This window comes from Carex rostrata, chromosome 13, assembly GCF_964058835.1.
Source record: "Carex rostrata chromosome 13, lpCarRost1.2, whole genome shotgun sequence".
Lineage (NCBI taxonomy): Eukaryota > Viridiplantae > Streptophyta > Magnoliopsida > Poales > Cyperaceae > Carex > Carex rostrata.
This window is the reverse complement of record NC_135930.1, coordinates 7,514,227-7,530,420: the sequence shown is the minus strand read 5'-3', so window position 1 is coordinate 7,530,420 and position 16,194 is coordinate 7,514,227. Positions and strand designations below refer to the sequence as shown.

Genomic DNA, 16,194 nt, shown 5'->3' with positions numbered 1-16,194 from the left:
GAAGAATTTTATTGACCATGATCCTTGGACTTTTCACTTCCCTAACATTCACCACATTGTCAAACAAACCAGCTCTGACTCACCTAACCCCCTTCCTCTACCCTCTAACCCAAATCACCCGGTATGGCTAGGTCGATGTTATAATTGCCTCACTTTGGGGCACGACCAAAAGGAATGTCGCAACCCTGACCGAGTCTGTGCAGTATGCTGGTGCAAAGGGCATCAAGCGAGGTCGTGCCCAAAGCTCAAAATCAACCACCTGGACCCGTTTCAGCCGCGTAGGAACTTTGGTGAGTCAGGCTTGTCGCCTAACAGACCCCGGGCTGCGATGGTTTTTATACCAGAAACACCGCAGATGAAGACTGATTCTCTCGAGCTGAACCGGGCATTAGTAATAGATGCTCGGCTCAAGGAGAACCATAGTAATGTAATCGTCCAATCTGTCCTAATGACGGTTTGCAAATCATACTTTCCGTTGTCGATAACTCACATGGAAGGGCCACAATATCTTCTTCTTCTGCCCCCTGGATCTGACCGTCACTCTTTCATGCGAGCTTACGACAAACAACTCCAAGAGATGGGTATTGTCACCTATCCTTAGAGCCCGGCAATCAACGGGTACCCTCTTCGTCTCAAGTACAAAGTTTGGATCGAATTGAAGAAGTTATCTCCTCAAGCTTGATCGATTGATCACTTAATTTCGGCAATTAGTTCATTTGTAGTAGTGCTTGATCATGCCTCACTAACAAGAGTTAATTCAATTGAAACCATGAGAGCAGTGGTGGCTGTCACTGATATGGGGCTTATCCCCCATAAAATCATCATGTGGTTGAGGACAATTTCAAGGGCTATTGAGGTGGTAGTGCATAGCTGGATTGAAGAGCCTCTACCTTTCATTCCACCACTAGACACCACCCCAAAACAGGAATTTTTCGATCAAATTCGTCAGGACAATGTGAAAGCAATAACTGGCCTTGGGGGGACGATTTCTGATGTTGGGATGATTTCAGTAGAGTTTGATACGATATTTGGATTATGGTTCAAGATGGAAGAGGGTGAAGAGAAAGCCAAGCTGGGGGCTATGTTGAAAGCATCCCCCTACTTTGCAACTAATCCTTGGCCACCGGTGCTGCCGCACAAACCTCTGGACCAGGTACTGGCTGGCCATGGCAGTCTTATCAAAGGTAAGGGGTTGGCACTGGACACCTCCATTGTTCTTCCAACATGACAAATGGAGGCCCCCTCGGGCTCTGTAGCAATTAAATGCGGGTCAGGCTTTCTGTTGCAAGCAACGCCTAATCTGGTTCAGGACAGGCCCCCTATGTCCTACGATAGGACTCGAGCCTTGGATTTTCAAATTCAAAAGGAGGGAACGGCTCAGGTTAATATGGTAAGTACAATTCACCAAGGTAACACAACTATGGACCCCCAAATAAATCTAACTCTTTCAGGTATTGGCAACCAGGAGGGTAATGGACCTCATAGCGGGCCTGTTATTGGGCCGTCTATTATTCTGACCCAGGAGTCCCAAGTTGGGCCTGGTTCGAACCCTCTCAACCTTCAATTGGCTTTAGACAAGGTAAATCACCCAATACCTGAAGCGGGTCTACAAGTGCCTCATGCTAACACAGGCCAAACCAATGTGGATCCAATGGACCTTGACAACAGTGGGTACACTTCTGAGCACAACGGGTCTACGGGTTCTAAAATTAATCCGTACGAGTACTACAGCCCCTACCGTACACCTTCTCTAGCAAGTGAGTTTGATGATGAGTTAGCTGTTCTTCAAGAAGAATTGGATCAGGAGGAGGCTTATCAGTGTGTGCTCCGCCACGTAGAGCAGTATGGGTACGATCTAGCGGATAATCAAGCAGAAATTGCCAGAAATTATTTCATAATATATATGTTGGTTCATAGTTCTAGTTAATATCGTTTTTATGTAATCTTTTGGTACCAGAACAGTACTTTTGATTTCAATAGAAATTGGTGAGTGAGTGATGCCCACTAAAATGAAAAAAAAGACTCTAAAAAATTATGGAGATCTAGAATTGAGTGAATTTTTGTTGAACTTCTTCTTTTGTTTCTACTATACCTTTCTTTATCTTTCGAAGTCCTACTTGCTTACTGGAGTTAGGCCAACTTGGCCGGTGAACTCAATAATATATTAATATTACTTCTTCTTTTAAAAAAAAAAACTTATTTTATAATAAATGCTTAAGGCTCCAAAGTTTCTACATTCATTTCTTACTGTCATTGACTGGCACAAAAGAGGTCTTTCAATTTTTTATTTTAATTTTTTGAGATAGAAAATAGAGATCTAACTTTCTAACTTTTATTTAATGTTAATAAATAACCTCTTATCCGAATTTCGATGTCATAACCTCTCACACAAAAGATGTTGTCATTTGTCATTGGACAGAGATTGATTTCTCTTTACTTTTCAAGATATTACACACACATATATATATAATCATTTTCTGAATCCATCACTTCGGGCACAAAAACTACATATGATGCAAATTTCTAATTATTTTCTAACCGGTTGGTCTTTGCATTCAAATTTTAAATTAACTATATGGCTTTTAGCGCACCGTACTGCACATTGAGACTAGCACTTCCACATGCAGCACAATAATACAAAGAGTCCATGTTTGGTTGTGGTCTAAAACTAAGGAGACCTAAATTGGTTATTTCAATTTAAACCGGTCTAAATTATTCATGTTTAGTTAAGGTCTAAAAGTAAATTATAGCTTAAATTATTCCTTGTTTGATTAGAGTTGGTGGAGGACTAAAGTTTTGAAAGCCTAAATTGGTTAATTATATAATAAGATACTAATTATATAATATTAATATATTAATAATAACTGTAATATATTATTTAGTATTATAAAATTTATTTAATATATTAATAATGTAAAATATTAATTATATATTAATAATAATTATTAATAATAAAATACTAATTATATAATTATAAATTAATAATAATTATTAATAAAAAGATACTAATTATATAATCTTATTAAAATAATTATTTAATATATTAACAATATAAAATATTAATTATATAATTATATATTAATAATTATTATTAATAATGAGATACTAATTATACGATATTAATATATCAATAACAACTATAATATATTATAATATTATTATAATAATGATTTACTATATTAACAATATTAATTATTAATTACATAATTATAAATTAATAATAATTATTAATAATAAGATACTAATTATATAATATTAATAACAACTATAATATATTGTAATATTATTATAATAATTATTTAATATATTAACAATATAACATATTAATTATATAGTTCTATATCGTTAATAAGATACTAATTACACAATATTAATATATTAATAGTAACTATAATATATTACAATATTATATAATAATTATTTAATATATTAACAATATAACATAATAATTATATAATATTATTATAATAATTATTTAATATATTAACAATATAAGATATTAATTATATAATTATATACTAACAATAATTATTAATAATAATATACTAATTATATACAAATAAAATATTATTATAATCATTCATATTAGACCACGAGGTGGAATAAAAATTAAACCACCATGTGAGGTGATTTAATTTAGGCCGGCCTAAAGATTGACTTATGCCATCTTAGTCCAACTCAATTAAGACACATTTGGTGAAATAACAAGACCTAAACTCTTTATTTCACCCTTTAAGCTACAACCAAACATGATGTTAGAGAATAACACAAAAAGTCTTTCCCAAACTCAAAAATTAAACAGCAGGATAGATTATCAATTTTGTTCAAGACGCCAAGACACTTACCTAAAGAAATAAGATATTAGAATTAGTTATTATGACAATTTCCTTTCGGATATTTTTCTTTTGAGGAAAAATAGAAATTATGTTCCTATTTGCTTTTTATTATGTGAAGGTACAAAAGACTTGTGCCTTCAGGAATAAAATACAATGTTCGTCCTTGATGTTTGGATGGGTTGTGTGAAAATATAAATTACAATTTGAAATTAAAGAAAAAAAAGATTGAAAAGGCAGCAAATTAGAATAAAAGAAGATTTTTGTATCACAGTGGAGAATACGATAGTGCCCTATTGGCATATATAACAACCGGTATATCCGTACTTATACAGTGTTTCTGTTTTGTTATATTATTTAATCCGAGTTATATATTGTGAGATTAATATTTATTGTTAAAAAAATTAATTGTGAAATTTTTTATTTTTCAATCAATACTCCATTTATATACTATTTATTTGAGAATTTTCAAAAATAAGATTACATCAATTAATCCTCCATCTATTTTTCAATAAGAAAATATCAATATATATGTAATAAGATATGATCTCACATCTTCTTAAATATATATTTTTTTAAAAAACACTATAGCACCACCGAGAATTTCTTTTTCTTTTTTGAAAACTCGCTAGTTGCTAACAAGGTTAACACCACCGAAAATTTCAACGGTAGAGAGGAGAGACATCGTATAATTTTTTTAATTGAGGATATGAATAAAATTTTGGGTGCCCAAGGGTAGGAGTGTCAATGAGTACGATACGAGTAAGGTGCAAGCATTTTCATACTCATACTCACTAAGAATGATCTTATTCGTACCATACTCTTACCCATTAAGATTTGACCTTATCCTACTATATTATTATCCGTTAAAATTATCGGGTAACGAAACGATAGCGGATGAATAACAAATAATACTATTATAATAATTAGTTTTATTACATTTTACAAATAGAACATCAAAACTCATTTATTTCTCACATATGCAATAATATTACTAATAAAAATAAATGTGCAATCAATTTCAACTAAATTGTATTTTTTATAAAACAAGATAATTCAAAAACAAAAATATATCTTTCGACAAGTTTAATTATTTAATTAAAGAACAAGACATACAAATAAAAATAATATGTTTAATATTTTCTTACAACAAAAACAATACACTAAATAACAAAAGTATTAACTAATTATTGCTCAAATATTTTCATTTTATTATATTTTATATAATTACCCTAGAGGGTAACGGGTACGAAATAGCTTTTACTCTTATCCTTATCCGTTTAGCTAACGGAAAAAAATCCTTATCCATACCCATATTCAATAAACTAACAAAAAAAAAATATTACTCATACACGCCTTATCAAATACGGTACGGGTCGAGTAAACGGCTAAAAGGGTATCATTGACACCAGTGTTTTAAAATGCGGCCGCATGGGCCGCATATGCGTATGCGGTCGGCAGCCGTGCTCAAAATGGCCATGCGGTTCTCCCATACGGTTTTGACCATGCGGCCGCATATGCAGTCCCAATATGCGGTCATGCGGAATAAAAAAGCGCATATACGGATTAAAAATGCGGCCATGCAGTTCTCCCATGCGGTTTTGATAATATAATTGTATTTTAATTAAAATTTATGTCAAAAAACTATCGTTGGTTATGTCATTATGTGGAAATAAATTCAAATATATGAATATGAATATATATATATATATATATATATATATATATATATACATAGAGAGATAGGCTAATGTGCTTCCGGTAGCATATGGGCCGAAGGGCTACCGGTCCAAATTTGAAATTTCAAAATTCAAAAAGTCGATCTGAACCGTTCATCTTGTTCTCCATATTAATATGTGCTTGGAGACCAAATTTTACATTTTTCTGAAATTTTTTACTATTTATTAAGCCACTTTGAAAATCGCTGATCGAACGGTGGCTTAACAAAACAGTAAAACCGTTGGATCAGCGATTTTCAAAGTGGCTTAATAAATAGTAAAAAATTTCAGAAAAATGTAAAATTTGGTCTCCAAGCACATATTAATATGGAGAACAAGATGAACGGTTCAGATCGACTTTTTGAATTTTGAAATTTCAAATTTGGACCGGTAGCATTTCGGCCCATATGCTACCGGAAGCACATTAGCCTATCTCTCTCTCTCTCTCTCTCTCTCTCTCTCTCTATATATATATATATAGGGTCTGTCTAAATTGCTGCTAGTAGCATTTCAGCAGAGGTGCTGTCGGGGCTATATTCAGTCGTATGATGTCCAAACAACAAATCCAAACCGTTAGATGTTTAATCTATATTATAATCTACTTGGAGACCAAATTTTACATTTTTTGGAATTTTTTTACTATATATTAAGCTGATTTGAAAACCGCTGATTTCAGTAAATTTCTGCAGCATTGAAATCAGCGGTTTTCAAACCAGCTTAATATATAGTAAAAAAATTCCAAAAAATGTAAAATTTGGTCTCCAAGTAGATTATAGTATAGATTAAACATCTAACGGTTTCGATTTATTGTTTGGACATCAGAAAATAAAAAAATGGTGGCAGCACCTCCGGCTAAAATGCTGCCGGCAGCAAATTAGCTAGACCCTATATATATATACGTGAATTTTTATTTTAAAATCCGCATGAAAATCTACATATACGGTATGCAGTGGCCTTCCGCATGCATGAACAAAACTGCATTTTAAAACACTGATTGACACCCCTACCTAAGGGCTTTTATGAAAAAAAAAAAAAAAAAAAAGCTTCTAACAGAACCAAAATAATGTTGGTGTCTATTTCGCTTTAAGATTCGTGTCAGAACGGACGGTTCATATTTTATTCTACCGCACTGGATCTGAATCCTTTTGTCTTATTATTATTATTTTAGTTTCGGAGAGCTTGAACATAAAAAAAAAAAAAAACCAAACCCCTACCGCATCTCCACCGCTTTGCTCCGTGTACCATGGCCATGAGATCATTTCTCCGGTCCCATCGATCCCTCTACCGATCACTTCTCCATCCCGACCTGCTGAGAAACCCGAATCCGAACTCTGTCTCACGCCCTCTAATTCCAGCTCTGCTATCACTGAGATCTTACTCCCCTGCGTCCGATCCTACAACAAAAAACCCCATCCGAGACGCTGCTGCTGAAGAAAGAAACGGATTCAAGTCCTCTCTGAACCCAATTGAAGTCGCTAAATTCGCTGCCATCGCTGAAACATGGTCGATTTTTTTATTTATTTTACTCTTATTTTATTTTACCAAATGTGAAAGGATTATGTTTTGGAGGGGTATTTATGTAAAAATTAGTGTAAAAAGTACTGTTGTATGCTCATACGGATAAATTTCAGATAGCACATCAGTTAATTAGATTGTAGAATTCGCAGTAGAGCTAATTCATGTGACACTACACCAAAAACTTGATAGTTTAGTAGTGCCCCCAAAATATCATATGACAGTGTAATTTATCTGAACTGGATGGAAAGAATAATATCTTTGCATATATCAAAAGGACCTGAATATCTTTTAATTCCATGACCTGAATAGTCAGTACAAATGGCATATATGTAACCTCTATTGACTAAAATTTAACTTGTAACCAGGTGGGATCCAGAAGGCCCATTCAAACCATTGCATTTGATGAACCCAACTCGAGTTTCTTTTATCCGCTCCACTCTGTGCAGACATTTCAGGTAGTTCTGTAGCAAAGTTTGATTGTATTGCTGTAATTTTCGTCAATTCCAGTTTGACCCTTTAGCATATCTTCATTGGCTTCAAATTATATATTAGCAAGTCCAGAGTACTGAGTGAACAAACTAAGTATTTCAGCTGGAATCCTTCTGGAAATCTCAATTAAGCACCGTGCAAACTTAACTGAGATAGAAAGAAAGACCTTATTCTTTGGTTTATGATATTGCAGGAGAGATCCATATTCACCAAGACCTTTTGAAGGCCTTAAAATATTAGATGTTGGTTGTGGAGGCGGTATTCTCTCGGAGGTGTTATTTATCTCTTTTACATTTTATCAGAAATCTCTCTCTCTCTCTCATTTTTGTTTACATGTTTTGTTTCAACAGCCTCTGGCACGGTTGGGGGCAGATGTCACTGGCATTGATGCTGTGGAGAAGAACATTAATATTGCAAGAGTTCATGCTGTAATGTAAATTTACCCTTTCTCAGGGTTTTACTTATAAGATGGTCTAAATTTTATTGCTCAGGGTTTTACTTACTAGCCGGCTTGTACTAGTACCCGAATCAGGTATAGTTTTCCTTTGCCTTGAACCCGATACAGATATTCGAGGGATAAATATTTGTGATGCTTGTACTATTTTCATGGAGGCTGTCTATTAGCTTTGCATCAAAATTAATTTGATTATTCCTGCTATATATATATTTATCTAGTGGGTCCTTGACTCCTTGGTATTTGATTTTATGACTCGTGTTTTTTTTTTTTTTTTGCTGGTGCATTTTGTGCTAAAATAGGCATCTGATCCATTGACCTCATCAATCGATTATACCTGCACGACAGCTGGTAATTTCTTTTTTGTTTCACACATGCACAAATGCCTTTTATTATATATTGTACTATAAAGCAGTAAGAAATAATTGGGCCTTACCTATGTAGAGGATTTGGTCAGGGAGAACCAGAAATTTGATGCTGTCATCTCTCTTGAGGTATCTCCTCTCTTCAAGATATCCTCTTCTGTTTACCCTTTACTTTTTGTTAGTGCTTATTGGTTCGAGCAATTACGATTGGGTCTCTAAAGGTGGAGTATACAACCAAGTTGTTACCAGGACCTTTTGTGCAAATTATTTCTCAAACTTACTAAAATAAGTTAGTAGTAGATATTTTGATTGGCAGAGAAGCAAAATTGATCTTGCATGTGTGATGCTTGTATCTTAACAGACATATACCAGGAGGACCGTGTTTCTTATTTTGATTTTTGATTGACAATTTGTAAAATGAAAAATAAAATATGAAATTTGGTTCTTTTGCTTAATTGGTGGATCTATTTGAACCTCTTTTGGTGCTCTGGAGGTGTTTTGACAGTTTTAGATAATATTTCGTGGTTTTGCACGGTTAAAAATTTGGAAAGCAACTTTGAAAATTTAAAGTATAATCATCATGTTAATTAGGAAAGTCAAACAAATAAAACAATAATTCTAAGTTGTTTGAAAATCAATTAGAACTAATAAAATAGTTTTTTTTTTTTTTTTTATATTACAGGTGATAGAGCATGTTGCAGACCCATTAGACTTCTGCAAATCGCTTGCTGCACTTTCAGTTCCCGGGGGTGCAATGATAATTTCAACCATCAACCGTACCATGAGGGCATATGCTACAACAATTGTTGCTGCTGAATACATTCTCAATTGGGTTTGTTCTCGAAGCCTTTACCTGTATTTTCATGTGTGACCCTGCTAAATTTGAAAAATGTTAAACAACCCACTGTAAAACAAGAAACAATTTTTATCATTCCTACTTGGGAAAAAACATGACTAATATCCCCTGTGCTCGTGAATTCTCTGCTTTCTTCAAGAGGTGCCCTAATTCCCTCCATGTTTATGTCTTAATGCAAATGAGGTAGAAAGGAGATTCTAGTTTGTGTTATTCTGAAGAAATGAAGAGGCAGAGTATATGCATTTTATTCCCCTTATATATTTAGGGATATATTTCTTGTTTGCTTGGCTTTAAATGACACCTTTTGAATGTAACAAGCTGAGAAAGTATCATTTCCAATGTATAATGCAAGTATCATTCTTTAGTACCAGAATATATTTAACTCTCTTATGGATTAATTTATTTTTTATGTATTTTTTAGCTCCCAAAAGGGACCCATGAGTGGTCTAAATTCGTAACTCCAGATGAGTTAGCCTTAATACTTCAGAGAGCTTCTGTCTCGGTAAATGTTCTTCTCTTTTTTCTCAAGTTTTACAAATAGTTCCTTTGTTTCCATAAAAAACTCAAAAACTTCTGTATTTGGGAAGAAAACAAAGAATATGCTATATGACAGTACTAAATGTTGACATTATATTGTGTAAGCCATGTTTCTTCAAAATTGAGACTTAGTGCAATAGACCAGAAAATTTCCTTATATCTTTATAACATTTCGTGCGAGATTTGAAATGGAGCCCAAAGTATGATAGGACTGCAACTATGGCTAGATGTGAATTGTAGTTTCTCAAATGTGAATTTGTAGAACTTCAAAGAGTTTTTTACCTGTCTATAAATCATACTTTTACTTTTTATTCCATTAACTTTTTCTTTTTTTGGTTGTATGTATAGGTGCAAGAAATGGCAGGCTTTGTGTACAATCCCTTGACGGGAAACTGGTCCTTGTCAGATGACATAAGTGTTAATTATATTGCTTTTGGCATCAAAGAGGGTAGCTCTGACAGTGAAAAGAGGAGGTTAGTACTTTCTAAATTGTAAAATGCACACAGACCCCGACCTTTTGTTTTATTATTTGGATAACGGACAGATACCCTACAAAGTATTTTGCCTACTTATTGCTTTGGCTGGTGTATTTCTGGTTCCTGTATTCCTGATTATTATGGCTAATTAAGCCTTGATGAATAACTAGGGTTTTTTTGTAAATCTAACTAGAAGTTGCCCTAACTAGTGAACACTTGTGTTATTGAGTCACAATTCAACCCAAATGCTGCTGCATGTCCTTTGTGCAGTTGTACAGTCCCAATGAAGCCAAGAAGAAAACTGAAAAAGAACAATAAGAAAAGGTGTTCATATGAGTAACTATACTTTGTCTAGTAAGGTGCCTTTAAGCTTATGCATTTGCACTACTTCAAAGGCGCTATTATTCTATATTTGCAGTTCAATTCGATTTGTGTCAGTTAATGATAAGAGGTTTCTAATTGTTTCTTAACTTACAGTTTAATTTGATTTGTATCAGGTTATGATAAGACGAATGTAAACTTTGCAGGACTGTTGTTGAACAGAAGACTGATTTAGTTTCTTAACATTTGTGGATCTTAGGTCATGAAACTTCATATGTGCACTAATTTCATAGAAGGCAGAAAAAAAAAATTATCATGTTGTTTATTCTTTAAAGCAAAATTTTTTGTCTGTTTTTTTTGTATGTTGATGTGATTATCACCAATAAAGAAAAATTGAAATGTCAATAACATAGGTGATAAGGACAAACACGTTTGGCAGTAAGTGCACTGAATAGTTCGGTTAAGGAATGAGGCTATGGTACTATGCATAGCGCACTTTGCTCTGTAATATGGATGCAGCCATTTTTATAGTGCAAACAGCCGATCCGAAGTGCTCAGCGGGATCTCCATTTTCCCCTTTTTTGAATTTTTTTTTTATAGATAGAAAATTACTACTTTCGGATGGTTGAGAATCTTTAGATCCAAGTGATTTTGTACTTGTTTAACTAAAAAATGTAAAATTTTACCTCTTAAGAATATTTTCGTATGGAGATTATGACGAATAGTTTGGGTCGATTGTTTGGACTTTTAAAATGAAGATGTATATATAGTATAGACCAAACTGTTCTATGCATAGCCTCACTCTTCGGTTAAGTATGTTACCTTAGTATGTAAAATCTTTTTGTTATGTTCTTGAAGCATATACGCGCCTTGCTAAATTCTAATATTGTTTAGATTTTGCTCTTTAATTATATAAACAAAAACCCATTGTGGATCCGGTTTTATCATTGTACTTCAAAAAGATAAGCTGCATGACGCTCAATTTTAGTCAGCAGAACGGTGAGTGTTCTTACGGGTGTAATTATTATTGAAGGTTTAATTGTGATGAAGTGAAGAACATGTAAAATTAGAAGCTCATCATAGTGATGGCTAACTGTGATAAATCATTACAAAAATTGCCTTCACTGAAGAGCATGGCTGTCACGTCGTCCAAAATGGCAAGTTGAGAAATAAGAAAAGGGTTGATTTGTTCAGACACTTCAATATTTGTGGGTTTGCAGTCCCACTCTTTTGAAGTTTCGAATGCAAGTCTATCAATAGCAGTGTTCGTTTAAAATAAAGATAAAAATGAATATAAAGTGCAGTTTGACTCTTTTGATTTGTATATTATCTGAAATTTTCATCCTTATTAGGACCTTATGTGATTTTTAATTTGAGCCGAGTATTGGAACCATAAATCTAAAACATGTTGCTGACGCTTCGGCCTCAAAAGGCTGGCGCCTCTTTTCTAGAATGATTGTTCAATTTGAGGTTAAAAACCTTTACTCGTACACGAACAATGCAGAAGATAAATTTCATTTATATCCTTCAAAAATCTCGAAATTATGTATTTTTCAACTTTTCAACTCTGCCAAATGGTTCAAATTGATTTACCCTTGCATTTTTCACTCCATTCTTTCTGAAGCTACCTTACAGCTAATGAACCCAAGTACCCAACCAACATTGTCCTTAAATTGATTCTAAATTCTTCCCTGCATGGTGCTCTTTACATGTAAATCATTTTACATGTTCATCAAGAAGTCGCCTTCTACTAGAATGAATATTTTTGCATGGTTAATGATCGGAAATCGCATTTTGTCAATTGACAACCTTAACAAAAGAGGTTGGCATTTAGTTAATGTGTGTGTTCTTTGCTAACAGAATATTGAATTGTGCGTCACCTCTTTAATGATTCCCTTTTTCTTTTAAGCTAATGATGGTAATGTTATTTCAGGTAACATTCAATCTGCTTTGAAATGATCATTGGAACATTCTAATCTCCAAATTCACCCAATAAACTTCACACTTCTGAACCACAGTCCACAGTGCATTCTTTTAATCTCTGTTTTCATTTATTTGGAGACAAAGGTGTAATCTTATTTTCCATGAACAATCAAAAGATGTCAATGCTCTTCTGGAAGAAGTCTATACTGAGTTGAAGTCGTGCAACAATCCAGCCCAATAGTTTACATTATTATATAGCAGTCTCATGATTTTTTTACTTTTTAACAAATTCCAAAACCTCTTGAGAATTATTGTAACTTCTGGACACTTTTTTAACATTTTTCTATTAAGACAAAAGGTAAGGGCTTAGACCTTACTTTTTTTCTCAAAAAAAAATGAAGATAATTCATCTAAATAAAAAAAATATTGATTAAGAAGGAAATGAAGTACATCAATACAATGGACGAGAGTGGTACATACACAATCCTGAAAGCAAATACTTTTAAACAAATGGATATAACAATGTGCAAAACACAGCACCGTTTAGTTTAGAAATAAATAAATCGAATCAAAGAACACAACTTAGGATAATTAATGACAATGCTTGTTGTCGCTTTGCTTTTTTGCCTCTTTAGCCTCTTTCTTCTCATGTTTCTCATGGATTGCAAATCCAACGCCTCCTAATGCAACGGCAGTAGCAATCTCTTGCTTTTTTCTATGTTCATGTGCATTCTCAGGATCTTTTTTTGCCTTGTGCTTCTCATGCTATTAGTAGAAGAAAAAAAGAACTTGTCAAATTAAGTTAATGTAATTCTTACAAAAAAAATATATAAAAACTAAAGAAGATGGAGATAATAAATTCATTTTAAAATGATCAAATAATATGTATTGCTATATATATTATTATTCAAATTTGAACATTTGACAAAAATTTATTTTAATGAACATCATTTCAAGATGTTGATTGAGGTACCAAAGCATATGCGCCGGCTGCAACCGCTCCAAGCTTGCCGAGCTGCCCCATGTGCTTGTGGTTTTTTTTTTTTTTTCATAATCAGGTTGCGACTGATCCGACATCCTTTAAGATGAAGAAAGGATTCAAAAAGAAAAAAAAAAGATTATATTTTTCTTTTCTTGATTTGCTATAGAGGAGAAGATAAATGTGTATTAGTTGGAGGAAGAAGCCTCGGCATAAGATGAGTACTTATAGGAGGAAAGCATGATGTTAAAGCACAGAGATTACAGTTTTGCCCTTAGCCATTCATACAAGAGACATAGTTTGGTTGACTACTCGAGGGTACTTCAGACTTTTTTCAATAAAAATGCTAGTGTTTTGGATTCTTTAAGCAGAATGTTGGGAAGCACTAAGTGTAATATTAATAATGTATGTTCTGTGAAATCAATAAATATGTTGTTTTAGTATGCTTGAATCTTTTTTATTTTTGAAGGTCAGAGGCTAAAGTTAGCTTTAGAAAAGTGTCATCTCTCTTAACCTGACACTAAAACTAGTCAAGCTTATAAACTTAATTAGCTCCTAGAGATATTAAAGACTTGCAAGCACTAGAATTAAAACATAATCTAAGTCTTTCTTAGTTCTTACCCGAATAGTCCATAACAACACCCTCACCTTATTATTAGTTCAAATAAAATATCTTTTAATGGTACATACATGAATCTAGATACATCAATACATTATAGACGCAATCCTGAAATCCAAATACTTTGCAACAAAGGATATAACAATGTGCAAAACACAACACTGTTTAGTTTAGACTTTAGAACATAAATAAATCAAAACAAATAACAGTACAATATTGGATAATTAATGGAAGTGCTTGTGGTCGCCATGCTTTTTTGCCTCTTTCGCCTCTTTCTTCTCTTGCTTTTTCACCTCTTTCTTCTCATGTTTCTCATGGATTGCGAATCCAATGCCTCCTAATGCAACAGCAGTAGCAATCTCTTGCTTTTTTTTATGATCATGTGAATTCTCAGGATCTTTTTTCGCCTTGTGCTTCTCATGCTGTTAGTAGAAGAAAACAAATTTTACTTGTCAAATGAAGGACATGTAATTCTTACTAAAATAATATGGAAACTAAAGAAGATTGAGAAAAAAAAATCATTTTAAAATGATGAAATAATTGTTTTTTTTTTTAAAGCTTCGCAAAAGGTGAGAAATCATAAGAGGCTCGAACTCTCAACCTTTTGGTAATCACAATCTTAGGACCTTTTCTTCCAACCAACTGTGCTACGCTGCCCCCTCAATCTCCGATCAAATAATAGGTTTATCTATGTATATTATTAATAATTATTGATATTTTAATTTGACAAAAAAAAGAAAAATTCAATGAACATCATTTCAAGATGTTGATTGAGGTACCATAGCATATGCGCCAGCTGCAACTACTCCAAGCTTGCCGAGTTGCTCCATGTGCTTGTGGTGTTTCTCTTGTTTGTGGTAATCAGGTTGCGACTTATCTGACATCTTAAAAGATCAAGAAAGGATTCAAAAGAAAAAAAAAAAAAAGTATTTTCTTTTCTTGATTTGCTATAGAGGAGAAGATAACTGTATTAGTTGGATGAAGAAGCTTCTGTGCATGTGTGATGAGTACTTATAGGAGGAAAGGATAATGCATAAAACATAGAGATTGCAGTTTAATTTGCCCTTGGCCATTCATACAAGAGTAGACACGGTTTGGTTGACAACTCAAGGGAACTCTGGACTTTTTTTTAATAAAAAAGGCTAGTATAATAGTAACATTTTGGATTGTTTAATCATGTTGTTGAGAATCAATAGGTGTAAAATATTTTAGTTTGCTTGGTAAAATACTTTTAGCTGATCTGGTGATATATATCTATATATATTAAAACAAATAAAGAATATGCCATATATGTATGAACCTTGATTCTTACTTTGTAATTAAGAAAAAATCATGATCGCACTTAATTTAATCTTTTTTTGCACGTCTTGTTTCTTTCAAATCTTTAATATATCATATTTATCACATCATAACTTTCGTATTTATTTGGTAGAGCCTGCGTTTTGAATCTTTCATGGTTTACAAAAACCTTTGTCTATACCAATTTTTTAAATGTTTGATAACAATATCCTTATTATTATAAAAAAAAAATCTGACAACACTATGTTTACTTTCTAAACACATACATTCACAAGTTATTCTAAATTTATGCATTCGGGTAGCTGAAAAATGTTTCTAAGCCAACATAAACAATTTAAATGCAGAACACTGAATCCATATACTAAAACAAATTTGGTACCAACCAGTTGGTACATATTAATTACAATGTTCCTAAAACAATCGTACACATTCAATCTAACCGTAGTCCAGCAACAAACTGCCTAACTAAAAAATACAAATAAGCATTACATCCAAACAAAGGGAATGCATTTTGGTTTTGACAATTCTAAACCAAGAGTGAGGTCATGGTACTATGCATAGCACATATTGATATGCACTATAGACTTAAATTTTCGGTTTGAAAGTCCAAACAGTCAATTCAAACTATTCAACATGGTCTTTATATGAATATATATTAGTAAACTAAATTTTATATTTTTTACAATTCATTTTACAATTTTTTTAGATGGGTAGAAAACCACTTGATCTGAAAATTCTAGACCACTCAAAAATAATGATTGTTTACCCATCTAAAAAAATTGTAAAAAAAAAAAATCTAACAAATGT

General features: G+C 33.0%; 2 protein-coding genes across 3 annotated transcripts; one reads left to right on the top strand and one right to left on the bottom strand.

Moving 5' to 3' along the window:
* Positions 1 to 6,723: 6,723 nt before the first annotated feature.
* Positions 6,724 to 10,994, top strand: COQ3 (coenzyme Q 3). Of its 2 annotated transcripts, none has more exons than XM_078313608.1 (10): positions 6,724 to 7,054; positions 7,435 to 7,524; positions 7,752 to 7,830; positions 7,909 to 7,986; positions 8,315 to 8,363; positions 8,457 to 8,506; positions 9,060 to 9,209; positions 9,655 to 9,735; positions 10,119 to 10,243; positions 10,774 to 10,994. In XM_078313608.1, the coding sequence occupies exons 1-10, from the start codon at positions 6,795 to 6,797 to the stop codon at positions 10,808 to 10,810; spliced, it is 999 nt and encodes a 332-aa protein (XP_078169734.1). In that variant the 5' UTR covers positions 6,724 to 6,794; the 3' UTR covers positions 10,811 to 10,994. The 2 variants fall into 2 exon arrangements, with proteins under 2 accessions (XP_078169734.1, XP_078169735.1); XM_078313609.1 differs by having other exon boundaries at positions 10,744 to 10,994.
* Positions 10,995 to 14,133: 3,139 nt separating this feature from the next.
* On the bottom strand, positions 14,134 to 15,030 carry LOC144564780 (abscisic stress-ripening protein 2-like). The gene is made up of 2 exons (XM_078314380.1): positions 14,868 to 15,030; positions 14,134 to 14,510 (listed from the first exon to the last, which is right to left on the bottom strand). The coding sequence occupies exons 1-2, from the start codon at positions 14,970 to 14,972 to the stop codon at positions 14,313 to 14,315; spliced, it is 303 nt and encodes a 100-aa protein (XP_078170506.1). The 5' UTR covers positions 14,973 to 15,030; the 3' UTR covers positions 14,134 to 14,312.
* Between the last annotated feature and the right edge of the window lie 1,164 nt (positions 15,031 to 16,194).

Bases quoted from the DNA above. Each gene is read 5' to 3' on its own strand.
- COQ3 (XM_078313608.1), top strand. From the start codon at position 6,795: ATGGCCATGAGATCATTTCTCCGGTCCCATCGATCCCTCTACCGATCA. The intron at 7,831-7,908 runs GTGTTATTTATC...TTGTTTCAACAG, and splicing joins GAGGCGGTATTCTCTCGGAG to CCTCTGGCACGGTTGGGGGC. The intron at 8,364-8,456 runs GTAATTTCTTTT...TTACCTATGTAG, and splicing joins TTATACCTGCACGACAGCTG to AGGATTTGGTCAGGGAGAAC.
- LOC144564780 (XM_078314380.1), bottom strand. From the start codon at position 14,972: ATGTCAGATAAGTCGCAACCTGATTACCACAAACAAGAGAAACACCAC. The intron at 14,511-14,867 runs GTACCTCAATCA...TTCTACTAACAG, and splicing joins CAGCTGGCGCATATGCTATG to CATGAGAAGCACAAGGCGAA.